The sequence below is a fragment of the Alexandromys fortis genome, unplaced genomic scaffold (genome assembly GCF_014885135.2).
Source record: "Alexandromys fortis isolate MF-2015 unplaced genomic scaffold, M_Fortis_MF-2015_v1.1 scaffold_12, whole genome shotgun sequence".
Taxonomy (NCBI): Eukaryota; Metazoa; Chordata; class Mammalia; order Rodentia; family Cricetidae; genus Alexandromys; species Alexandromys fortis.
The window spans coordinates 18419633-18446160 of record NW_026067937.1 but is presented as its reverse complement, the minus strand read 5'-3'; the positions used below and the strand labels follow the sequence as shown (position 1 = coordinate 18446160).

The following is a 26528-nucleotide window of genomic DNA, read 5'->3' as shown; positions in this document are numbered from 1 at the left end:
GGCTGAGGAGGAGGCGGCTTTCTCTGAGGAGGAAGGCTTCTCTGAGGAGAAGGCACAGAGGAGAGGCCTTTCTGACAGGAGGACGTTTTGAGAAAATCCTCTTAGGAGGCCTTTCTGATGAGGTCTTCTGAGAAGGAGGTGGCCTTCTCCAAGGAGGGACTCCGAGGAGGTGGCTTCTCTAAGGGGAAGGCATGAGGAGGTAGCCATTTTAAAAAAGACCCTCTAAGGAGGCCTTTCCTCTCTGGATATCTTTTTGAAGAGGCTTCTGTCTTGAGCGGAGGCTTTTTCTGAGGAGGAAGAATTCATGAGGAGAACAGACTTCTGAATCAATGTGTCTGAAAGGAAGCTTTCTGGGGACAGACCTTCCGAGTGGAGGCCTTTCTGAAGATGTAGCCTTCCTGGGGAGGAAGTTCTGTGAGGTAGAGGTTTTACCACAGAGGCCAGGGGATGTGAGGAAAATCTGTTAGACACGGAGGGCAGAAGAAGTACTTCGGGCAAAGGAAACGGTGTGTGCTGGCCCTGAAAAAGGAAGAGAGATGAAGCTGGCCCTCTGGTGGGGGGTAGGATAGAGGCTTGAAAAATGGCTTCTGGCCACACATCTCTTGTTTCCATACTCCGTTCCTGGCTTTCCTGTCAGGAGCTGAGTATTGATCAATAGCATGTCTCTAGTAAAGCAGCAATTACTACTATCATCTGTATTCACAATCAGCTAATTCATGGTCGATAAAATCACATTCAATGAGAATTAATAGTAGAGAACAATGCAGTGAGGTCCCCTAGGAGTCCGACTGTCAGTACCGTGGAAACAAGAGAGACCGTGATGGAGAATGGACAGGATTTAGTGCTCAGCCCTTACACGGCAGAGTGACTCGCGCTTTCTGGAATAATTTCTTTTGTATAAAACTGAAGTGATGTTTCCTTTAAAAAATCACAATAATAGTTTATGTTGTGCCATGAGACTTTTGGTTTAGTTTTGAGATTTTTACTGTTAACAGTTTGCTTTTAGTTTTTCTGTCTTGTTGATTGTGGTTTTTAGGGTGAATTGTTTCATGGGACAGGGCAGGATGTTAGTATGGGCTTGCGTGTGTGTGTGTGTGTGTGTGTGTGTGTGTGTGTGTGCACGTGCTAGGGCTTGAACACACGCATGTATGCAGAAGGCAGAGGTTAACTTTAAGCATATCTCCTCAGGTGCCAGGCGATCTACCTTGCTTTTGTTGTTGTTGTTTTATTGTGTTGTGTTGTGTTTTTGTGCACCTTATTTTTGAGTCAGAGTCTCTTAATTTCCTGACTCTCACTGAATTAGCTAAACTGGCAGAGCCGGTGAGCCCCAGGGATTTTCCCCAGCAGTGAGATTACAAATGAACACCACTGTGTCCAGATTTATTGCTTATCTTTAACATGAGTTCTGGAAGATTAAACTCACGTCCTGACAAGCACTTTACTAACTGAGCTATTTCTCAGCCTGGTGGGTTTTTTTGTTTGTTTTCTGTTTTGTTTTGTTTGGGTTTGAGATGAGCTCCTGCTATGTAGCCCAGGCTAGCCTGAAATTCATGATCTTCCTGTTTCGGCTTTCCTCAATGCTGAGACTACAGATCTCTACGGCTATCCTGTACTAAGAATGATAGATGAAGATCGCCTGATTACAGATGGCGGCCTTAGAAGCTTGTTCTTTAGCCCAGTTCCTCCTTTAGAGGCTGAGCACTGCTGAACCATTTTACAGGCAAGGAGCCTGAGGCTCCCAGACCCTTCATGTGAGGTCATGCAGTTAGAAAGCCAGTGGGCTTGGATCCAGATGCCAAAGACTTTCAAACATCTGGGTTTCTTTTGAGGAGCAATACTTACATGAGCCTGAACACTTTGTAAGTGCAAAGTGAATGTGTATTCCCTCGAGGCGCCCACTGCGGTGTGACTCAATGGTCAGGATCCCCAGCCAGGCTTCCAGGATTGGCAGCCACTGGTGATGACACTCTTGCTGCCTCTGCCCCAGGGCTGAGAGGCCTCCTCAGCTGCCCCAGAGCAGGTTTGGCTAACTAAACCAGCCTGTGGCCTTGGGGCCCTGTGCACTAGAGCAGAACATCATGGCTGCAGGAGTATGCCGTGGAGGACAGCTCACACCACAGCAGACAGAAGCAGAGACTACGTGAAGATATGCAAGAGATAACAGACCCCCAAAGAACACCACCACCTGCTTTTTCTACCTCCCCCCCCCCAGAGTTTCCAGAAGCTTTTAAAATGGCGTCACCAGCTGGGGGTTAAGCTTTCAAAACCTAGACTTATGGAGTTATTTCAGATTCATGTCACAATACAGGGAAAGCTTCATGCTAAAATGTTCAACACTAATACCTCTGTAGGTCCAATGCTTCTGAGTCAGTGTGAGAGGATTCTCGGCAAAAGCTTTCTGAACTCAAAGAGCAGCATCTAGTTAGCTAGTCCTAGGCTAGAAATAGCTGCAATAAGGACATGTATATGCTAATCAAATCTATTATCTAGTGTTTGCAAGAATTTCCATGTCAGGTGGTAGTTGAATAGAGTCCCTTTGATGGGCTTACACTGAGTAAGAGTGCTCACCGTGTAAGCTTGTAGACATGAATTCAAATCCCCAGTACCTGTGTAAAAATTCTTGAATGTCTGTTTGCATGCCTGTACCCCCAGAGTTATGTGGAGCATTGGCAAGAGGATCACTTGAACTTGCATGCTGTTCACCTGTCTCAAGGGAATAAGGTAGAGAGTAACAGAGCCAGATATCCAGCATCTTCCCCGACCTCTGTGTCCACACCTGCACAAACACATGAGCATTTACCACCACACATATACCATGTGATAGATAGATAGATAGATAGATAGATAGATAGATAGACAGACAATAGATGATAGATGGATAATGAATAGATTGATGATGAAGATAGATCGATGATAGATAGATAGATAGATAGATAGATAGATAGATAGATAGATAGATAGATAGATAGATAGATAGATAATGGATAGTTTGGTGATTGATTGATGATAGATAGATGATTAGATAGAAAGGTAAGTAGATAAGCAAATATTATCCATTGATATGTCTTGATTTTCCATGGAAGAATTATAGAACAAATGGTACATTCCAGCAAAGAGTAAACTCATATCTGCCTGAGACTCACATGGCCCACAGTTCTCTCTTGCCACTGTGCCCTCTTCTTTGGGAAATGACATAAGCCAACAAGACCATTTAGTGCAAAGCCCATATGTGGCCTCCAAATCCTCCTTGGGGGCCGTCTTCTCATCAGGCTTAGGACAGTAGGTGCACATGCATTCACTTGCCTGGTCTGGGACTGTGATTTGGGTGGTGTGCACAAGACATGGCCTTTGTCCATGGCTGCCACAGGTGGTAGGGAATAAGACAGAGTTGCTGTCAGAGGGAGCTCCATAGATCGGGAGAAAGGGCACTCGGTGGCCACAGCTTAAGTTTACTAAAGATTCAGAGAGGAAGCAGAGAGAAGGCAGACTCTGGGTAACCTGGTTACTGGACTCCACGGGCAGAGAGTATTGAAGCAGGCAAAAAGAGGAGTCAGGAATGAGGAGAAGGAGAAGGAGAGTTCGGAAAAATAAGACAGATGAGCATAGCAGAGATGCTCAGCCTGGATCCTGAACTTGCTTCATCAGCCACAGTGAATAAGTAGTCCTTAACAGAGAACCAGGGCATACTAAAGACCACCGAGTTGATCAAGTGAAGTAAGCTAGTTGATCCTTTTACATGTGTGTGTGTGTCTCTGTGTGTGTGTCTGTATGTGTGTGTCTGTGTGTCTCTCTGTATGTGTGTGTCTGTTTCTGTGTGTGTTTATGTGTGTGTGTGTCTATTTCTGTGTGCATGTGTGTGTGTATGTGTGTGTGTGTGTGATTGAAGCTACAATGGAAAAACTTTGAGGATACCTGCTGGATGGGCTGAAGAGATGACTTATTTGGTAAAATGGTCATTACCCAAGCATGAGAAACTGAATTTGATTCCCAGAAACTACATAAAAAGTTGGGTATGGAGTCATGTACCTACATTCCCAGAGCCAGGGAGGTGGGAACTCCCTAACTGACCCCTGTGGTTCACTGGCCATCAAGTCATAGTAAATCTGTGATCTCCAGGTTCAGTGGAAAACTTATCTCAAATTAATAATAGTAATAACAACAACAACAACAACAGCAAGTTATTGAAGAAAACACTTGACATTGACCTCTGGCCGCTACACGTACCATGCACACACACGCATACACACACAATCAGAAGAGAATGCCTGCTGGAGAGAAGTTACTGGAGATGCGGCACTGACTGTAGAGGTCCAAGCATGAGTTGCTTGGCTTAGATTCGGTGGTGACATTGCCTCCTGTTTGCTGTGAGTCTGGACATGGGCTGCCTCATCCAGTGTTCCTAGCATCCCTGTCCAGAGGTCTTCATGTGGCTCCTGGCATGAGTGTGAGGGACAGCGTGTGGTGCACACTGAGTAGGTAGGTAACACACTGAGACTGTCACCAAGAGCATCCACATCCTAACCACTGTACCTCGCCCCTCCTCCATGCGCACAGCAGGATGAGGACAGGACAGAGGACCCATCAACAAATCAAGGTGCCAGAACTGAGCAGAGAGCTAGGAAAGGAGCTGGTACCAAAGAGGCCTGGAAGACTGAATGCCTCAGGGGATGGAGATGCTGCTAGCAGTCACAGCAGAGAGAAGAAGGGGCACCCCTACACCCCTCTTTGATAGCAAGGTAGGGGTAGAATTTAAACTACTCTGAGGTCTCAGCAGTGCATGCAGGGGCAGGTGGAGGGAGACAGGTGACAAAGCCAGGAAGAAAACCAGGTCATTGGCAGCGAATGGGCAAGTGCAGAGTTCTGATGGCCTCCTGTGTCTGAGATGCTGGTGGGAGACAGAGAGGTCTAAACCGGTGCTTCAGAGGACGCCATGACGTGGCGCCATGAAGACCACAAAGAAAGAGGGTGAGAGGGTGAGTAGCCTGGCTTGGGATGGGAGAGCAATTGCCAGCTGGGCAGTGTAAGGGCCTTAGCATGAGCAGTTGGGAGCTGTAGTATCTCGAAGGGAAGCATATGGCTGATTCCTTAATAGGCCCCCAAGGCGAGGTGCCTGGCCTGGAGGAGGAAGAGGGCCACAGGAGGAAAAAACAGGTAGAGAGGAAGCGGGGCTGCGAGCCCTGTCCCGCGAGGGAGTGGGGAAGAGATGAAGAGATGGTGGGCAAAGAGGCAGCGCAATGCGGAGGCGGGAGATCTCAAGACCTGCGCGGGGTACTTTGATCTTTGCGACGTAGGAAGTGGAGTTTTCGTCTGCCGCAGATGATGGATGCAGACAAAAGCCTGAAGAGGTGGGAACGGGTTCAGAATAGCTCTGCAGAGGGAGCCAAGAGAGGGATTTAATTCTTAAAAGCCTTTTTGGCGAGTGAGGCTTTCCCACTGGTTAAGACATTGTGTTCCTTGGGGGAAGGGTCTAGAAGAGGAACACGGGGTGAGGTGTCGGGATACCAATCTTCCTCTCCTCCCCGCCGCAGTCGCTAATTAATACATCAGACGCGACACTGTGGCCTCTGGGCACCCACTGTCTCTCTCCCCAGACCAGATCTTCCCTCAGCCTCCCTCTGAGCAGGAATATTCCATGAATCCAGCAAGTGGCTGACTCATTAAGAGATTGGCGTATCTGATTGAAGCCTTTTGCCAACATAACCGGAGTCAAAGAGTAGCACTCTGGGTGACCCAGACAGGGACAGACTGGGACAAACAGCGATTAGGGTGCGTGGGCGTGAGCAAGCAGGTGCCTGTGTCTGCTTGCCCACGTGCAGCGGGGGCAGTTTTGATCAGTAAGGCCCACAGCAGGACTCCAGCTTATTCCTTGGCATTAACATCAGGGAGCTGAGAGATGAGACTCTAGATGACAAGGTGGTGCAAACACAAAAACAAAACAAAACAGGACCATAAACAATCCCAAAGAGAGGCTGAAGCCAGACAGACATCAGGGAGAGATATTGTAGCTACCAGAATGACAGACTGTGTGTGTTTGTGGTATGTGTGGTGTGTGTGGTATGTATGTGGTGTGTGTGTGTGATGTGTGTATGTGTGTGTATATGTATATATGTATATGTGTGTGTGGTGTGTGTATGTGTGTGGTGTGTGTGATGTGTGTATGTGTATATGTGTGTGTGGTATGTGTAGTGTCTGTGTATGTGTGTGTATGTGTGTGGTGTGTGTGGTGTGTATGTGTGTGTGTGAAAACCTCCAGGCTCTAGGCGAACTGTGCTATGCCACTCCCAAGGTGCACCAGGCCCATCCTGTGGAGGAGAGTGAACCTGGGAGGTCACGTTCAACACTCGAAGGCCAACCCCACTTCACCCCTCACCAGCAAGTTCGCTCTTGTCCTGTCGATGCCGCTGCTTCTCACTGGGAACTGGCAGGAAGTTTAGGGAGCCAGCATTTTCAGTTTAAGATAAAAAGCTCAGTGGCCTGTGCCTTCAGCTGTAAGTTTACTCTATTCTTTTATCTTTTCCATCTGGTATTCCAGCCAACCAAAAGCAGAGGGCTAGGGGTGTCTACCTGGCACGGTGCCCACACTGTCCTGTGGAGCACAGTTGGCCAGGTGTTCCTTTCTGAAGGGTCCGAAGACTGCTTCCTGGAGGGGCAGTCCTGCATATAATCTGCCCACTGTTAACCCGCATTTGTCCTAAGAGTCCCAACAGCCTGGAGTCTAAGGTTCTAGACTCCCCGACTTTAATCAGAGGAGTTGCTCATTTTCTGGGTGCATGTGAAGGTCAGAAGCAGCACCTGCGCCCCGCAGTTCTGTAGCTCCTGCCTGCATTCAGACATAGCGCCGCCCTGAGCCTGCTGGACAGGCCGTGACTAGCAGGGCGTGTGGATTAAGACTGATCCAAAGGAGCTCACATGTCTGGGGCAAGAACCGCTACACACTCCCTCCCGGAACAGGCACCAAGCTTCCTCCGAGGTGTGGATGGCCTGACGTGGAGCTCCTCACAGAACAGAACTGGCTCTGGGCTCTGTAAGTCCAGGCTTGTCTTAAACCCCTGAGGCAATGCCACTGAGCCATTTGGGGGTTATCAGGAGACCTCTGAGGAAGTGAGGATGAGGGCACACTCCAGCAAGGGTCTGCTCCTTGAGTGGCAGTTGTGCTAATTATCTTTCCAGTTGTTGAGATAAAATGTGCACCATTAGCAGCTCAAAGGAAGAAGGGTTCATTTGGACTCATGACTGTGGAGGTCTCAGTTCACCGTCTTTGGCCTCATTGATGCCATGCCTGAGTGAAACAGAGAGTTTGTCAGAGAATTTGTTGTGTTCTCTCGGAAGTTCAAAGAGATTCATTTTATGGGATGTTTTAGAAGCCACCAAATGACTTTCCAATCTCACTTTCTTCCACTAGAAAGACAAAAAAATTCACCCAATTTATCATTTTCTCTGGGGAAAGTTATAGACGTCTCCCAACATGAAGGGTGTTCCTTGGTGCCCCAATGGGCTGGTGCCTGAGACATCCCTCCGACTCACCCCTCATGGCCCAGGCTCATGGCGTTGCCCCCAGGTATGGGTTCTGCCTGACCAGAATGATCAGAAAGGCTAAACCCTCTATAAATCCTTCAGAGAAGACAGTCTCAGGGTGTGTCTGTGTGGGAGGCAGCCCTCAGCACTGCCAGCTTGGGGTGACTCTTGAGTACGAGGAAGACCCATTGTTCAGAAGAGCATGCCTCCTTGTATGTACACACACACACACACACACACACACACACACACACACGAGAAAAAGAGACAGAGATAGAGAGAACTCGCCTTGTCGTTCTGGGGAAGTAAAGCCTTCTTAAAGCTTCACAGACTTGAAGACTTGACAGGAGGGGGCAGCAAAGAGGGATGCTGCCCCCGTTGTAGCTCCTACCTGAGCTACCCTGTCCCAGCATCACCTGGGCAGCTCATTCCCCCCAACCCTGAACACGGCACACAGCGAGATGCATTTTCTCCCATTCAAATGCTGGGGAGCAAAGTGCAGCTGCTGAGCACATTCCCGCTCTACCCTGCATTCGTTCTCAGCTAAGTTGGCTCCGTTCCTCCCCCCCCCCCTTCCTTCACTGAACAGGGTGAAAAGACTCTGGAGGAAGGGGCACCATGTGTCCTTCAGCCAGTCTGATGGTATCTCCCTCTGCATGACTGAACATCACAGGTGACAAGTGACAGAGGGTCTCCAAGCTCATGACCTTGCGCAATGTCCTGGGGGCAAATCGCAATTGTTCTTGCCCTCCTATAGCCTTCCATCTCTCTCACCGATCTCGAGTGAAGCTTCAGATTCCCCGGCGTGTACCTGGCATGATACAGAACTGCCATTTTGCATATAAGTGTTCTGTAAATATTTTTGTAACTCCCAGAGTTTCTTAAGTACAGGGATGGTGTTTTGTACTTGACCACGGGCCACCCAGTGCTCTGGGCTCAGTGTCGATGCTTCCCATTGCTTCCCTGGATGATTGACATGCTGGCAGGATGTAGGATAAAGTCCATGCTGTGGTATGTTTGGTTAAATGTGGAATAGGAACATGATGTAATCCCATGTTTGCCATGTGGATGTGTTAGTAGGTGGCAGAGGCACAGGTCTGCAGGGACCCCTGTGTGCCATTCCAACCAAAGCCTCTGGAGAATGCAACCACCTATGGGCCATGGCAGCTCTGGGTGCCGAGATGACCACAGATGGCTTTTCCTTCCACTTCTTAGTATTTTGTCACATAATAACAGATATTTTTATTTATAGTAGTAGAAAGTAGTAAGAGTAGGTGGTGTAGGAGCTGGGGAGCTGTTTTGAATGGGAAGGTACCAGCCACGCAAGCACGAGGACCCGAGTTCAAGCCCAGATTCCCAACACAAGGGTCACATCTCTGCCGAGCGCAGTGACTCACATTGTCTGTTAACCTTGACTATTCCTGCAGCTTGCCTCCATTCAGCGTTCTCTAGACTTATTCGGCTGCAGAACCCATCTAGCTGGAATGCCGTTGCCTGTGTTACTCATGGGAAAAGATAGCTCTAACTTAGCAGTATTGTTTATAGAGCTATCATGCTGAGTTGGTTGTTGAGCATCTTCATTTCATTTGTAACTGGTAATACTCCCTTGGTGAGAGGACTTGGAGCCATTACAAAGCTAGGGAGTAGCTAGATCCAGAGAAGTGTTTTAGTGGCACAGAAATTGGGTAGTGGTGGGTGGGAGGATGGGGGAGGTGGCTCCGTCAGTCCAAGTGTTTACCACACAAATATGTGGACTGGAGTTCTAGCTCAGCTCCCAGCTAAAACAAAGCCAGACACAGCAGTGCGCACCTGTAATCCCAGCGCTGAGACAGAGACAGGAGGATCCCAGGGCTTGCAGCTCCATCAGCCTCGCTGAATCAGTGAGCTCCAGGTTCAGTGAGAGACTGTCCAAAAACTAAGGTGGAGAATGACTGAGGAAGGTACTGATGTCACCTTTGGCCATACACGCACGCGCACACACACACATGCATGGACGCATGCACACACACGCACACACACACACACACACACACACCGTGAGATCTGGTGGCAGTCTCTCTCTTCATAAAACTGCCCAGCATCTGCTTAGTCCCCCGCGATGGAAAGATCACCCCGCCCTATTGACCGCTTTCCCTACTCTTGGCCCAATACCTGTCAAGAAGCGTCTCACAGAAGGAGGATCTATTTTAAGTCAAGGTTTGGGGGCACAGGCCATCGTGGTGGGAAAGGCTTGGTGTCAGGAGGTGTGTGGCACTGCTCACAGTTGACTTTTTACACTCAGTCCAAGACCCCCACCCGTGGACGGGCACCATCCCACATTCAGGGTGGGTTTACTCCTTCAGCCAGTCATCTCCAGAAGCACCTTCGCAGACACATCCAAAGGTGTCCGTCTGCAGTGCTCTGGGTGTCTCTTAATCCAATCAAGCGTGACGGCTGCCCTTGCACTAATGAAAACTACAGCTGAAGAAGCAGGCTAGAGTTCTCAGTAAATGCCTGCTGTCTCCTCGGGAGTCTTACCGTGAACCTGTGTTTTCTTTCTAAACAGACATTGTCTTTATTTCCACCATTGTTCTTTTGAGTCTGAGCTCATGGCAGAGATAGCGAGGCATACTCTGAGTGGACCAACAGCGAAGGGCTGCAGGGGCTGGGCAAGCCTGACCGCTAGCAGGGAAATTAAATCCATCGCACTATTGCCTGGAGTGGATTCACTTTCAGTTTTGAGAATGCACTGTGAGCCGAGTCAGAGAACACTGGTGGGAAGGTACAAAGCAAGAAGCTGGACCTGGGGGCTGGAGAGATGGCTCAGCGGTTAAGAGCATTGCCTGCTCTTCTAAAGGTCCTGAGTTCAATTCCCAGAAACCACATGGTGGCTCACAACCATCTGTAATGAAGTTTGGTACTGTCTTCTGGCCTGCAGGCATACACACAGACAGAATATTGTATATATAATAAGTAAATAAATATTAAAAAAAAAAGAATCTGGACCTGTTCTTGTCTCCCTCTTGGGCCTCTCCCCATGCTAAGGCCCTTGCAGGTTTCGCACAGAGGAGAGAATAGGAGTCGTGGCTGTGATTCCCCCAGGGTCTTCTCACGAGGACGTGAGCATGTCAGAAACAGAAGGATATATATCCATCCCAGGTTGGCTTCACATTCACTGTATAGCTAGGAAGGACCTTGAGCTTCTGATCCTACTGCCTTTAGCTCCCAAGCGCTGGGATTACAGGCATGTGCCACCACAGCTCAGTTTGCGTAACCTTGAGGACAGAACTCAGAGCCTCGTACATGCTAGGCACACTCTAGACCACCCAAGCTAAGCTGCATATCACTAAAACACAAGAGAGACTGGCCTTGGCCAACCATGGTCTCACTTAGGTTGATTTTTTTTTCAAGAAAGGATTCCTCTGTGTAATACCCTAACTGTCCTGGAACTAGCTCTTGTAGACCAAGCTGGCCTTGAACTAAGGGAGATCTGCCTGCCTCTGCCTCTTAGGTGCTAGGATTAAAGGTGTGCACCACCACCACCTGATTCTTTTGGGGGAGGCAGGGCAGGCTCAAACAGATGCAGCAGACTGGTCACCTTGAGTTCAGATTTGCCCCATAGAAATAAAATGTTTCAGAAATCCTGCAAACTTTCATTCAGTTGGAATTGTTTAAATGGCTGTTGGGGTTAAGCAAAATACAGAGAGTTAAACCCCCGTATGTTTGATGCCCATTTCCCACAGCTCTGTTGTGACAAGGGACTCTAAGCAAATGCCTTTCTCCATCCAGCCAAGTGCCAAGGAGATAGTATTGAAGACAAGTTCTACATATCTGCATTTGTCTGTTGGGGGAGAGAGGCTGGTTGGTTCCCGGCTGCCCGGCTGCTCAGCCCTGAAATAACCACACAGAAACTATATTAATTAAACCACTGCTTGGGCCATTAGCTCTAACTTCTTATTGGTTAACTCTTACATCTTAATTTAACCCATCTCCATTCATCTGTGCATTCCTATGAGGTCATGGTCTACCAGCAGAGTTTCAGCACATCTATCTCTGGCAGTGGATCCATGGCATCCCTGACTCCGCCCTTCTTTCTCCCAGCATTCAGTTCTGTCTTCCCCACCTACCTAAGTTCTGCCCTATCAACAGGCCAAGGCCGTCTCTTTATTCATTAATGGTAATCACAGCACACAGAGGGGACTCCCACATCATATTGAACACAGGCTCTCTTGCCTGCTTGGGTCTTTGAGAACACGGGATGGTACAGCCCAACTGTGGGCTGCAGTCTGACTTTTCCAAGCGACACAGCTTTCTATATCTATGGTCGCTCACACAGAAGCTGCCCAGAGCCAAAAACATTTTAGGGAAACTTGGAGGTGAGGCTGGAGGCCATCTGCAGGAAGCTGGTTAGAGTAGATGGAAGGGGAAGCAATGCTCTTTGGGTTCCATGTGTAAAACACGAGGAAAACCACCTGCTTCTCTGGGCCAGGCAGAAAGGAGCATCCAATCAAGGTTCTGTATCTTCTAGACGTCATCACCCAGCCACAAGGAATCCCTAGGTTCTATTGCAGCCCAGCAACTCATAAACACATGTGCCCTGACATAAATGAGGTCAAAAGCCAGACCTGGTGCCACACACATATCATCCCAATCCTGAAAAAGCTGAGGCAGGAGGATGGTAAGGCCAAGACCAATCTGAGCTATAGTAAGTTCGTGGTTGGCCTGAATAACTTAGGGAAAGTCTGCTTCAAAATTAAACACGGTGGGGAATGCTGGGATTCCAGCTAAGTGGTAGAAACTTGCCTAGCGTTACAAGGCCTCAGGTTGCATTCCCAGCACCACAAATAAATACAGAAGGCTGTGCGTGTAACTCAGTAGAGTGGTTGCCTAGCAGGCATGAAGTCATAGAGGCATTTTTCTTTGGGCCAATAACTCACAAATAATGCCATGGAGGCATTAGTAATTATGAAAGCCCAGAGTTAGCTTAGGTTTGTTCCTAACTAGTTCTTTTAACTTAAATTTACCCACATTTTTAAATCTATGTCCTTTGACGTGGTTCGGTTCCCTATGCTCTGTACTGCCCTTGCCACTTCCTCTGCCTCTGACTGGTGACTCCGCCTTTCTTCCCCCAGACCTCTCTGACCCCAGAAGTCCCACCTAACCTCTACCTGCCTAGCTATTGGCCATTCAGCTCTTTATTAAACCAATCACAGTGACACATCTTCACACAGTGTAGCGGAGTAGTCCGCAACCTGAAATTGTGGGTTCAATCCCTAGTGTTTCCTAAACTAGAGGTGATGACAAACACCTGTAAAGCCCAGCCCCAGGGAGACGTAAGCAGGAGTATCAGGAGTTCAAGGTCATCCTCAACTTCATAGCAAGTTCAGTGTTACCCCGTGACACACGAGACCTCATGCTTTAGTGTCTCCATCTGTGCTGAAAGTGTGTTGCTCAAACCCATCAGGGAGATCACCTGCTGAAGTCAGGTCTGAGTCGAGAGTTTGGGGTGGAGTCTAAGAGTTTGCCATTCTAAAAGGCACCCAGGGCAGAGTTGGAGGATGTTGATAGGTCGTGGCCTGGGAATGCCTTCCTGTGGACCAACGCTCTCCAGGGTAGGAAACCTGGCATACATCTTCTAGCTGCAGTTCAGAGCATTGCCCAGCACTCCACATCCCTGTCCACACATGGTTGCCAGGGATTCAACTGTCGTTTCAGCCAGAAGTCTGCAGACCCAGCTAACACCCCTTCTCTTCTTCAGGGGAAGAGCGCCCCCGGGAGCCCCCGGGCCCTGCAGAGGCCCAGGCACCAGCTGGGACAGAGGCTGGCGGAAGGACGAACCGGCACTGCTGGACATGTTCTCAAAAGCGGCTGAGGAAGGTCTTCTGGGGCGTGGCTGTCGTGTTCTGCGTGTGTGCCTCCTGGGCCGGCTCCACGCAGCTCGCCAGACTGACTTTCAAGACTTTCGATGCACCCTTCACCCTGACATGGTTTGCCACCAACTGGAACTTTCTGTTCTTCCCGTTGTACTACGCAGGGCACGTGTGCAAGTCCACAGAGAAGCAGTCTGTGAAACAGAGATACAGGTAAGGGACCCTTACATTGAAGATCACTCACCTGGGGCTACTGAGCTGACCCTGGAGGCTAGCGCTGCTGGCCAGTGGGAGGGATCAAGGGTGGGACACTGTAATAAATGTAGCTATTGTGTTGTGCCGTTGAGGTCAGAATTTTCTCTGCCTTCTATGATGAAGCCTCCACTCTCCACCTCCAGTCCTGCACCTTAGCAGTCCATTTCCATGCAATAGGGAATAGGCACCATCTTCTAGAAATAGCCGTGGCAGGTCTTGGAGGTGTAGAAATGGAAGCAGAGCTCACTCAGGCAAGGCGAATGAAGCCAGGCTGGTGTAAGGATCAAACTTCCGGGAACCAGGTGCTTGGGAGCTTCCTGCAGCTCGCTTCCCTTCCTTGGCCTCTTTCCAGTTCCCGACATGTGTTTTCCTCATCTGTATGGTGGACATGACTGCAGTTAGTGGACTATATACCGTGATGACTCACGCCTTGCCATGCCACAGGCACCCAAACCTTTCTGAGAGCCAAGCCATTGGTGTGGCCACAGCGTTCCATCAAGAGCATACCTTGTAGTTGCTCTTTGTCTGGCATGGGCTGTGTCCAAGGACTGGCCCGTCTGTCTTAACCCGAAACACCCCAAGAACGACTGTTGGCCAGGACGACAGTACGGACACAGGAAACCTTGCCTTTCATCCATCTCTGGGACTGAGCAAGAGCTGAAAGTCGTAGCCCCTCCCTCCCTTCCATCCCCATCACCTTCCTCCTAGCACACCCTATCCATCCATCACATGTCCTCTTGAAGTTGCTGTCCTACGATAAAACACTGACCAAAACCAGCTTAGGGGAGGAGACCGTTTATCTGGGTCACATACCCTCTTTCGCTGTGAGAATCCAGGGTGGAAACTCAAGGCAGGAACCTGGAGGCAGGAACTGAAGCAGCAGAGACCATGAGGACTGGTGCATATTGGCTGTCCTCCCATGGCTTGCTCAGTTTACTTTCTTGTAGCACCCGGCACCACTTTCCCATGGGGTAACACGGCCTACAGTGCCCTGGGCTCTCCTGTTCCAACCATCAGCCAAGAAAATGCCCCCAAGGGCTTGCCCACAGGTCAGTCCGATGGAGGCATTTCCTCAGCTGAGACCCCCTCTGCCCAGATGACTCTAGCTTGTGTCAGTTTGGGAAAGCAAGAACAGAAACAGGAAAACTAATCCGCACAGCTGCCAACCCCAGGGAAGACACGCTTAAAAGTTACCAGATGAGGAAGGAGGGCACTGGAACCAGAATGTTGTAGGCCTCAGCTGGAGCCAGACTTTTTCTGAGGACTCTCCCGTTGTGTCCTCACAGAATTAGCACTGGCACCCTTTAGGAAACCAACCTGTGACACAGGACACAAATCCGAAAGGAAGGGGCTCCCATGGTGTTTACCCTGAGCCCTATGGCCAGCCTCCTGTATTCTTTCAGAGTTTGGGGGCGAGAACCCAGAGCCCATGGAGTCTTCCCTGCTGACTTAAGGCAACAGTTCCTGGGCCAGCCTGGAATGGCTGGCGAGGGACTTAATGCAGCACTGCTGGAGAGCAGCCAAGACAGGAAGAGATAGATTTAGGAACTGCGAGAGGGGCCTAAGAACTCCCCACAGGCAAGGAGGAAATAATGGCCTGAGTCATGGAGAAAAGCAGACATCCAGGAAAGGATGCATTTGATGGTTAAGTGGCCCTGAGTGTTATCAGCCTGTAATTAGGAGACAAGACAACTGTTCCCTCCTGTTCCCATCAGCCATGCGCACAGCAAGATCCCCAAACCACAAAGGTAGCCCAGTGCTAACCCTAAACACAGGCAGTGGCCACGGTCCACCCAGGGACAAGGTCGACTGATAACACTCTAGGGACAGCTGAGCACAACCTAAGCTTTTGGTCTGAACACTATGCTCACGGTGTCAAGCTCAAGGTGGTGATGAGGTCAGGGTAGAGGATGAAAAGCCCCTTGGAAAGATTAGTCACCTTAGTCGAGAAAATCAACAATGCCTAGGAGCCAGGCTCAGGGCTTCCTACACAAACATCCTAGAAAGTCAAGAAACGGAGCTGGTGAGATGGCCCGACAGGCAAAGGCGTTTGCTGTCAGCCTGACAGTCTGCGTTTGATCCCCAGGCCCCACGTGGTGGAAGGAGGAACCGACCCATACAAGTTGTCCTAGGATCTCCACTTGTGTGCCATGCCCTACCCCACCCCATACTCCCCCCCTACACACACAATAAAAGAAATGTAATAGGAGGATGTTTTAGAGGCTGGAGACATGGATTGGTGGTTAAAAACTTAACTGCCTGTCACTTCAGTTCCAATGACTTTAATGCCCTCTTCTGGCCTCTGTGGACACCAGCACATGTGTGTTCAAAGACAGAGAGAGAGAGAGAGAGAGAGAGAGAGAGAGAGAGAGAGAGAGAGAGAGAGAGAGAGATAAAAGTAATAGCAGAAGTTTTAAAGCATCCTAAAACCAAGTTCAGCTCACAGCCAGGTTGCCGAGGACCATGGGGAGGAGGGAATAACTTGATGACTAAACCAGTGTATTCTTTACCCGATTTCTATCTCAAAGCTTTATCCCTACTTCTTAATGCAGTCCTTTCTATGCATGAGTTGCAGGCATTCTATGGCTAGACAAGGATGCTCATTGCCAGCAGGTTCTTGGGTATCTAGGGAAACCATGAATGCCACCACAGGAGTAAAGGGGGGACTTTCCCTCTATAACCAGAAGACGAGTGTCAGTATCATAGCCTTGCTGAGGAAGTCACAGCTCCGATGGGGAGGACTTGAAACAGTCTAAGACTCCCGGGGTGGAGAAGAAAACCAAAATCACATCCTTCATCTTAATGCTTTATACCCAGTTGATGCTAGAGGGAGCCCTAGCAGATGCTGTTGGCAGAGAGCATTAGTGGGGAACCAAGGGAACCAGAGACGGGCAGAGACCTGTGGCCTTGGGAAACAGGCTGGATAGATGAGGCTGGTTAGATGAAGCAGCTTCTCTGGGGTTTTCAGGGAACAGACAGCCCCTCTGCCACTAGCGCAGGAAGATGGTATCTCAGACCCAAGAGTGCCAGGGTCAGCAGAATCTAAGCTGGAACAGATAGGGCCTTTGCAGTCCTGTCAAAGGGCCTTCCAGAAACTTCTAGCCATACTGATCTACTTTTAAAAGCAAATGCTGTGATCTTATATCTCCATGCAGCTGCCCAAAACAAGAATGGGAAAAGAGAAAAGGAACAGAGAGAGGCAACAGTGGCTTTCCTTTGTTCTTTGTAGTTCTGGGCTTCCGAAAGCTGGCCCTTGATCCTCCTCAGACATGGAACAGCACTCAGAGGCAAGGGCTGTTTCAGATCCTTGCACCTTCAATCTGCAAGAACTGAGTGTGTGTGCCTACCCACACAGATTCCCACAGGAATGGTACCAACCTTGCAGAGACCAATTTTAGTGTTTGTAACTAGAGGTTAGTTGACTTGGTCTGAAAAAGATTCCTGGGTGTCAAAGTGAGACACTGGAAAGCAATAATCAAAGAGCCTTGCATTCCCAGAGCTCAGAGGCTGGGAGGGGTTGAGAGGGGCTGCATGAAGGAAGCCAGGAAAAGGAGCCCGGGATGCATGGCTTGGGGCACAGGGGAAAAGCCAAGAGGAAATAAGGCTGGACAAACAGATGGCTTCTGGGTGCTGAAGGAGGTATGGAACATTCTAGGCAGATGGAGAGCCTGGAGCCTAGGGAGCTTAGGAGGTGTGTGGGTAAGCGCAGATCCTAGGAAGCCCCTGCTCCATGCAGAAGATGCTCAGAGCTGGCATGACTCCCGGAGCTACCGCAGTGACGACCAGGTTGCAGGTTTTGAAACCACTCCTGGAAATTTGATGGAGTCGGGCTGCAGGCCAGGTTAGCTCACTGAACACCTCCTGAACGTCTGCCTGCCCAGGACCTGTGGGCAGGTGCGGATGAGACACATGTCATTCTACCCGTAAAGACCTCACGGAGTGGGAACAAAGCCCACAGAGAACCAGAGTGGAGCTTGAGGAGGAGGTGGGTGACACCCGAGGCAGACGGGCTTGGTTGCGTCTTGGCTGTCAGAGTGGATCTGAGGACTCTGCTGTCAGAGCAGGGCAGATAGATAGGAAGGGCTGGGGCTGCGTCTGTCTGTCTGTCTGTCTGTCTGTCTGTCTGTCTGTCTGTTTCCGTGTGTCTCTGTCTGTGTGAGTGTGTCGGTGTGGGGGGGTGTATGTGTACATGTATGTGGAGGTTAGAGGTCAACCTCAGGCATCACTCCTCAGACACCATCCACCTTGCTTTTGCACTGCAGGACAGGGTTTCTCACAGGCCTGGGGCACACTGATTAGGCTAGGTTGGCTGTCCATGGAATCCGTCTGTCTCTATGCTCACACATGGCTTTTCTATGTAGGGTCCAGGGATCGAACTTGGGTCCTCATGCACAAGAACTAGTGAACTGAACCATCTTCCCTGATCGGGACTTAAGTCTCTAGAACCAGGAGCGCCAAGGTCTTAAGCAGAAGACTGATAAGATCAGAGTTGTCAGGAGTCCTGGAGCTGTTTATATAACCAGTAACAGCACATGCTCACAGTTCACAGTGGAGGTGGGATGACTCTCAGGTGTCTCTTCAGTGGGGGAGGCATGTGTGCTCAGTTCCTGAACAACAGCAAGTAAAATGAATGCAAATCCAGAACCAGTCTCTCGTTTTCAATGCTCAGTTTCCCTTTCGGCCTCTGGAAAACCCCTGTGTTGGTGAAAATCATTTGTACCGTCATGTTTGCTGAGTTGCGGCATTGTGAAGGTGTTTTCTTTCCAGGAAGTCTGGGAGCCGTTTTTTTTTTACAGGTGCTGTGGTGGAATAGAAGGCATAGAAAGACAACTAGAATTAGTACTAGCTCGTACCTCCTGCCTCCTGGGTTGTCAGGTCCCGCAGGCTGGACCAGTGCTAACTGATGGGTTCTCTGCCCTATCCTGGCTCACTCAGGCCATCATTCCCACCAGCTGCCCATTATTAGCTACTTCCAGAAACAAATGGGCAGGGCCCTCCATAACAGGAGGATGGACAAGCTCCCAGTCTGAAGGGAGCACTCCCTTCTGCTCCCAGCCTGAAGGGAGCACTCCCTGTTGCTCCCAGCCTGAAGAGAGCACTCCCTGCTGCGCCCAGCCTGAAGGGAGCACTCCCTGCTGCTCCCAGCCTGGAGGGAGCACTCCCTGTTGCTCCCAGCCTGAAGAGAGCACTCCCTGCTGCTCCCAGCCTGAAGGGAGCACTCCCTGCTGCCCCCAGCCTGGAGGGAGCACTCCCTGTTGCTCCCAGCCTGAAGAGAGCACTCCTTGCTGCGCTCAGACTAAAGGGAGCACTCCCTGCTGCTCCCAGGTCCATTTTTCTCTGCAGCATTCAGCACCAAGTGTGATGCTGTTGCATCTGCTCCTTGCCCATTTGACCTCAAGAAGGCAAACTCCCTGAGGGTAGGGGGCTGCTGAATCAACTCACCAATTGCAGTCTCCAAATAGCATCCCAACCCTGTTATAAAAACAAACAACACAGACACAGTATTTGAGACTGCAATTTGTGATTCAGCTCCCTGGCTGTAGCTTGATGGTTAGCAATGGGAATTTCAAAGGAGTACCCGCCGATGAGGAGGCTGCCTTAGGGTCTCAGCTGCAGCAAAGTGCCGCCCCGTTAGCATGCACGTGCATGCAGATAGATAGCCAGTCGAGGAGCAGCGGTTCTGTGTCTAGCAGGGAAGCTGTAGTGGAGCTCCTGTGTCAGCAAAGAGGAACTGATTCGAGGTGGCTGCATAGGTTTGTGTTTCAGGATGGTGCTTAAACTATTCAGGGGTTCATTTTATGAAAAAAAAAAAAAAAAACAGAAGGGCTGGAGAGATGGCTCAGTGGTTAAGAGCACAAGCTGCTTTTCCGGAAGACCAGGGTCCAGTTCCCAGCACCCACATGGAAGCTAACAGCTATCAGTAACTCCTGTTTCATGGGAGCCAATGTTCTCTTTGGCCTTTGTGGGCACTGCTTACACCTAGTACACAGACATAAATACAGGTGAGACACACAGGTCAAATAAAAACAGTAAATCTTAAAAACAAAGGCAGAGCATCACCTACATGCCCTGACACCCTTAGGCAGATACTACACTCTGCAGGGCAGACGTAGGTGATGTCATGTCTACGTCACAGCTCCTCACTGAGCATACCGAGTGCCTTCCAGCCTCCATCCCCACACACCTCTCCGTAAATGGCTCTGAATTCAATATAGGGTAGGAAACACCCCCCAGCATTCAGGGCTGTGCATTCCTGAAGCACTTCTTAGCTGCCCTGGGGCAAGTCAGAACTGAGGCTCCAGCTCCTGGTTTCTTCTGTTCTCCCTAAACCAGTTGTTCTGTTAGCTCAGGTCTCAGTTAATCCTTGAACAGATAACAGGGATTGGCCTAGAGTTCAGCAGTTTCGGGAAAATGATCTGTCTTACACTGTGCTTTCCGAGCCTGTGTGAATCGGCTGTTGCGCCATGGTCTCAGTTGCTTTGCCTTGTGTCAGAAGGTCTGCCCCGTGCCCGTGTCTGTGTTGAGGCGTGTGCTTGAAGAATGGCAGTTGCTTGTGTGACTGCCATGCCACACTAAGGAATTGTCTGGGGGTAGGGAGTGTGTCCAGATACCCCTGAGTGGAAAAGAGACTTCTTGGTGTTTTAACTAAGTGTCAAAGTCTGAGAACATTTTCAGGTCAGCCCAGCAGGACCTTACAAGGTGTGGGGAAAGAAAAGCTAGGAAGTAAAGTGCTTGCCTGAGCTCAGTCCCTAGCATCCATGTAGAAAGTTGGGTGTAATGGGCACTTTTAATCCTAGTGCTGAGGAGGCAGAGACAGGCAGGTACCTGGGGCACTGACCAGTCAACTAGCTTTCTTGTTGAGTTCCAAGTCAGTGAGAGACTCTGTCTCAAAAAGAAAAGAAAAAAATTGACAGCACCTGAGGGATGGCACTCAAACTGCTGCTGACTTCTGGCTCTCATGCCCACACATGTGTACAAACACACACTCACTTGCACACACACACCACACACATACACAATACTATACACACATAAATACACATACACACACGCACACCACTCATATACACAATATACACTACACACATAAATATACATACACACACATACCACTCACATGTGCACACATACACTCCACATACTCACACACACATACAGATAGATCATACACACACAGCTGGGGGCCAGGTTCCAGGAGGAGGAAGCCCTTTACTCTCATGGGCCTTGAGGAGCTGTCAGCTACTGTGTGTGTCAGATGATAAGGAAGATGCATGGATATGGCATATAAAAGATGCAGAAACTCAGCATTGTGTGCTGGTTCACAGCCATAGCCAGGAAGGCTGAGGCCCCACTGAGTGTTGCATGCTAATGTTGGGCTTTGCCACTCTCTGTTACATCCGGTCAAGACTGGTAAACCAGCTGATCGACACAGTGAAACTTAAAGCCTCACGTTTAGCAAAAGGGCATCTTCCCAGAGACTTAGAATATTCAGAAAAGGGATTGCAGGAACCTCTGCTCCAGTTTGTTCATGCTATCAAAGATACCACTGTATATGTTCAGAGAAAAAGCACTGGGGTCCCTTGCTCAGACAGCCCTAGACTTCTCCATAAATACATCAAAGAAAGAGGCAGGTCAAAGCAGTCTTTCCTCATAGGAAGAAGCCTGAGGGCAGTGCCGGGCAGGGTGCAACAACAGGGGAGGGGCAGTACTAGCCCACATCCTGGACACTGTGGTAAGTAGCAAAAATACAGGCGCGCCATCTGATAGCTTGGAATGGAAACCAGCTTTGTTTGCATTCGCTACAGAAGCATAGTCAAGTCAACTAAGGCTCCACACCTCAACGCTTGCCTGAAAAGGGAGGCTGTAGCGCCCACTCCCAGGGATTGTTGTTGGGATTGGCGCCACCTTGGGTGCCACAGTTCTTGTGGATCACATGCTTGAACTGAATAGGGTTAAGTTCATAAAGCCCAAGCTGTGCTTGATCTAAGGGTTTCCTGCCCATCTCTGGGACGTGAAATATATAGATCCCCAGAGTCAGGTGAACTAGTCCTTGTTCTCTCCAGGTAATAAAATGGTGTTGATGATGATAATAATGATAGCAATGATGGTGCTAACCTTAAGCATTTCCAGTCGTGTTTTAAGAGATTCCTTCTCTGAAACAGTTCCCTGAGTCAGAGTCGTGAACTCGGCCCTGGGGAGCTGCTTCTGGCGCACGTAGTCTTTGTGGCTCTGCCCCCACCCTGTTAGTTGAGTCGTCATGAAAAGCAAGCAGCGTGACTGGCCAGGAGAGACAGCCTTTGCTGATGCCTGTGTACAATCTATTCTTGGGCTTCCTGGACCTTTTAAAATAGAATTTCAGTAATTACATTTGCCTCCTCGGCTGATCCCTACTGTACCCAGAGAAAACAAAGACAGCTTATGTACTTCTTGTAACATCGTGGACCCGTTCTTTTCGTGTGGTTCCTTCCTAGGTGCCCAGTTTTATGACACTTTTACATTTAATGAGTTGTTCTCAATCATGCCTCCATTATTACAATACATTATTACAATACAATACAATGTTCATAATACAAGAGAAATGAAAAGGACTGGAAAAATGAAAGGTTCCAGGAGCATACCATTAGACCCTTTGTGCGCCAGTCTTCCCCCCCCCACACACACACAGGAGAGCAGAAGAGAATTTTTCTTTTAAAGAAAGTTTAAAGCACTTCATCAACAAAATGGGAATTCTGGGTGAGCATGGGGTGTGGCCAAATTCTCTCCAACTGTTGTATGTGGCATGAGTGTGTCTATGTTCTTGCTCATACAGTACGCACGCACACCCACGCACACACACACACACACACACACACACACACACACACTGGTGTTTCAGTAGGCCAGAGGTAGACATCATCTTCCTAGGTTGCTTTCTCTCTTCATAGGACAGGGTCTCACACAGGGGCTCACTGAGAAGCTGGACTGACTAACCAGTGAGCTTCTGAGACCCTCCTGTGCTGGGATGACAGACACGTGTGGTCATGCCTGACTTTTTCTGTGTGTGGAATCCGAAACAAGACGTTGTGCCTGAGAGATCATTGCTTTGCTCACTGGGCCATCACCCCAGCCTCAGACCAGCTATTTCCTAGGCATTTGGTTATCTTAAAGCTGAATGCAACTTGCTCTGTTTAAACCCAGTGAAGGAGGGCTGCGTGCTATGGGGAGTGCTTGTCCTCACCTGTCTTGAGCAAAGGGAATTGATGAGGTAAACTGAGGCAGCCTTGTGAACTCTCTTCTTTGGAGATGTGCCTTCCCTGGAGAGGTGAAAGGGTTGGTACCATTTAGGTTTCCTAGTCGAACCCCAGGAATCCTAAGCAAGACACTACTGTCCCATTTGCATTGCCAGTGTGAAGCAGATCCTCTCGACGTTGCAGGTGGGGTATATTAGGACAGTCACTGCCTGTTCCCTTGTTCCCCAGCCATCATGGGAGCTTTCTCCAGGGAGAAGCTGCATAGCCAGGGACATCATCCGTCCCCCGCCTCTAACTTAGGCCAACCCAGTTCTCTCCAGAGTGACATGCCCACCGTTTGCATGTTAAGTGCCCACACAGGCTCTTGTGTTAGACACTTGGTCTCCAGGTGCTGGCACTGGTCTTGAAGTGCGACGTTGGGGAAAGTGGGACCTTGCTGGAGCTAGTAGGTCCCGAAGGGGCATGAGGCTTGAAGACTATTTCTCCTTCTGAGATGAGTGTTCTCTTCCCTGACGCCCCACGATGTGGGGAGCCTCTACAACATGCTGCTACCATGAACTCCCTGATAGACAGAAACCCTTCTGAAACCATGACCCAAGTCCTCTCTCCTCCATTAAGTCTGAAGTCCTCTCTCCTCTGTTAAGTCACTTGTCAGGTGTTCCCTCTCAGGGACAAGGAAGTAGCTGATGCCCCCCAGCAATGTAGGTAAGAGGGAGCCTGGCATTTCCAACTCATCCCACTGTGCCAGCTGAATACTCAGGATCCCCAGGCTTCTAGGGATGGTGATAGGAGGATCTCCAGAGTTACAGCGTCCCTGCCAATCAAGGGCGTGAGTCAGAACTAAAGTTCTCAATGAGGGAATTTAACAGACAGCCAGCATCACACCAGGGAACATGATCTCTGTGCCTGGAATTGGAGACAGCCTGGGAACCCACATTCTCAAGTATGCAGTTAGAGGCCCTCACGGTTTGGGATGGGGCTCAGGCTGAGTCTGGAAAAAGGCTTGCCTTGGAAGTGTGAAGACCTGAGTTCAGATCCCCAGAACTCACGTGAAAAGCTGGCACAGTGATGTGTATGCGCCTGGAACCCCAGCCATGTGAGGTGGGGGTCAAGACCGAAAAGTTTCTGCATCCCAATAAACCTCTCCACGGATGCCATAATCCAAATCAAACTGAATTAGAAAAAAAAAGCCCAGGTTTAATGGATATCAATGCTTCTGCAGCCCCCCCAGCGAGGAGACAGGAAAGAAGACCAGAAAACCACGTGTTGGTTCTCTGCAGGGCAGTTTAAATACCCCATGGGAGTGATCTTGAGCATCTCTGGGGAGGGGTCATTGTTTGGCGGGCTTCCTCGGGGTGGAGCTTGGACTGAGGCAACTTCCACCCAAACATTCCAGACTCTTTGGGTATGTGGATGCCAGGAACTGGGGTAAAGCTTCCATCCAGACAGAGACACGTGATCCTGGAAGCTTGCTAGCCTGGTCTACTTGGTAAAGTTCCAGGGCAATCAGAGACCAACCCTATCTCAAACAAAAGATGGAAGAATGGGCACCTCTGATCTCCATGTGCACTGGGTGTACAGCACACACACACACACACTACATGGAGGCCAGCAGAATAAGAGAATAAGAGCAATTGAAGGGTTGATAAATTATTCAGAGCGTAGAAACGGATGCTCTGGCTGGAGGAGGACAGGAAGGAGAGAGCAGGGTGTGCTTGCTGCTCACTGAGCTGCTCCGCTCCCGGATGACTCCTTCCACGGGGCTGAAGGGAGCTGCAGTCTGAGTGTGAGCCCACGGGGCTGGAGGGGGCTGCAGGCTGAGTGTGGACCCACGGGGCTGGAGGGAACTGCAGGCTGAGTGTGAGCCCACAGGGCTGGAGGGAGCTGCAACACCTCGCTGGTTGCTGGATAGTTTTCACCACTAAGTTTTGGCCCTGTGATAAATCTCTGGCCTTTTTTAGGATGATTTTATTGTTCTCGGATGAAGGGAATAATGAGAAGTGGCATCCTTTGAACAAGAAAAATGCTAACTGGGTCAAAAGGGACAAATGTGGTGCCTGGAAGTGTGGCAGGAACTGTCGTGGCAGTGGACATGGTAGGACTTTAAGGGACTTCTTTGACTTGTGGTCTGAGGGAGAATTGTCCACAATGGCAGGGAGGACTCACTCACATCTGGATGGGTCAGAATAGCCAAGACTAAAGAGGAAGCCAGGCTGGCTTACAACCTTCATACCTCCCAACCTCTACCAGAGACCCCCTTCCTTCAACTAGAAGCCACCTTCCAGAATTTACACATTGTCCCCAAATTTCCCAGCGCCTTAGGACAAGGTGTTCCTGCACATAAGCCAACTGGGGACATTTCAGTCAGATCCTAACAGGCTCTCTATGATGGGAGCCACAGACACGGGGGAAGTGTATGGGAGGAGAGAACCATTTATAAGCTAAAGGAAACACTTTAAATCCCTGTGCAAGCATGGTCCAAGTTTATAGGACTGTCTGGAAGAGAGCTTTAAAGATTTAGTCGTGTGAAAACACGACTCCTCCCCAGGCTCACTCATAAATGTAACACTGTCCCGATTAAAATACCAAAAAGTTTGTTTTAAGACAAGACAAGAAAAACCTGGAGACAGAGGAGCTGTGGGGCGACTTGGCCAAAGCAGACCTGAGAGTAGAAGTCTGAAACCCAGTGATTGCAGCCCACAGCTGTGTCCAGGCAGGAGCCCATGGGGTATTCACACAGGTGGAGAGCCTTGGCGTGCAGTTGGTGAACCTCACATGACCCTTCAGTCAGCAGTGGGAAAATACCCGAGGGAAAAATGAATGTTAGCTGCACCCCCTGCCTACCTAGGGAAGCCTGGAAAATTCCAAGTAGAATGTGTAAGCATCGTTCCGAGGTCTGAGTGCTAGAGAGAAATATGGGGGTAGGGATATTATTACCTTCTTCTGTGGAGCAGAGTCTAGAAGCCCTCAAAGAGCAGACTGGGAGGAAGTCAGATTCGGTGTGAAGACTCAGTGGGTAAAGTGCCTGGGAGGGGAACCACCCCCAAAATTTGTCTGACCTCCTCCACACGCATGCTATGGCACACATGTGCCCACTCACATAGACACACACACAAGCACACACACCTAGATACACACTCACATAGACACATACACATATAGACATATGCACATACATAGACACATACACTCATGTAGATGCACACACAATAATACTAACTAAAATGAATTGTTTTTTTAAGAAATATTAAAATTTTATGCTTAAGATGGGCTGGAGAGACAGCTCCATGGCTGCTCTTCCAAAGGATCTGAGTTTAATTCCCAGAGTCTGCACGGCACTTTCACAATGATCTGTACCTTCAACCTTGGTGATCCGACGCACCCGTCTGCTCTTCTGACCTCCAAGGACACCAGGCACACATGTGGTGCACAGACATATATACAGGCAAGATACCCATACAATACACATACAAATAAGTAAATGGTAATCGAATAGATATTTTTAAAGCTCAGGTTGGTTAAAAAAAATTGACTCACCATTATCGTGTGAAAATATGAGCTGTCTGTCTTAGGGTTTCTATTCTCATAATGAAATGTCATGGACAAAGGCAGGTTGGGGAAGAAAAGGTTTATTTGGCTTACACTTCCATATCACAGTCCACCACTGAAGGAAGTCAGG

The 26528-nt window shown here is 49.4% G+C and overlaps 1 protein-coding gene across 2 annotated transcripts in view; it reads left to right on the top strand.

Annotated features, from left to right (window-relative positions):
- Slc35f3 (solute carrier family 35 member F3) overlaps window positions 1-26528 on the top strand; it is a 218416-nt gene that overhangs the window by 140510 nt on the left and 51378 nt on the right. For both annotated transcript variants that reach the window (XM_050147144.1, XM_050147145.1), the window contains one exon: window positions 13253-13577. In XM_050147144.1, coding sequence (XP_050003101.1) covers window positions 13253-13577 — 325 coding nt within the window. The remainder of the gene's footprint in view (window positions 1-13252; window positions 13578-26528) is intronic.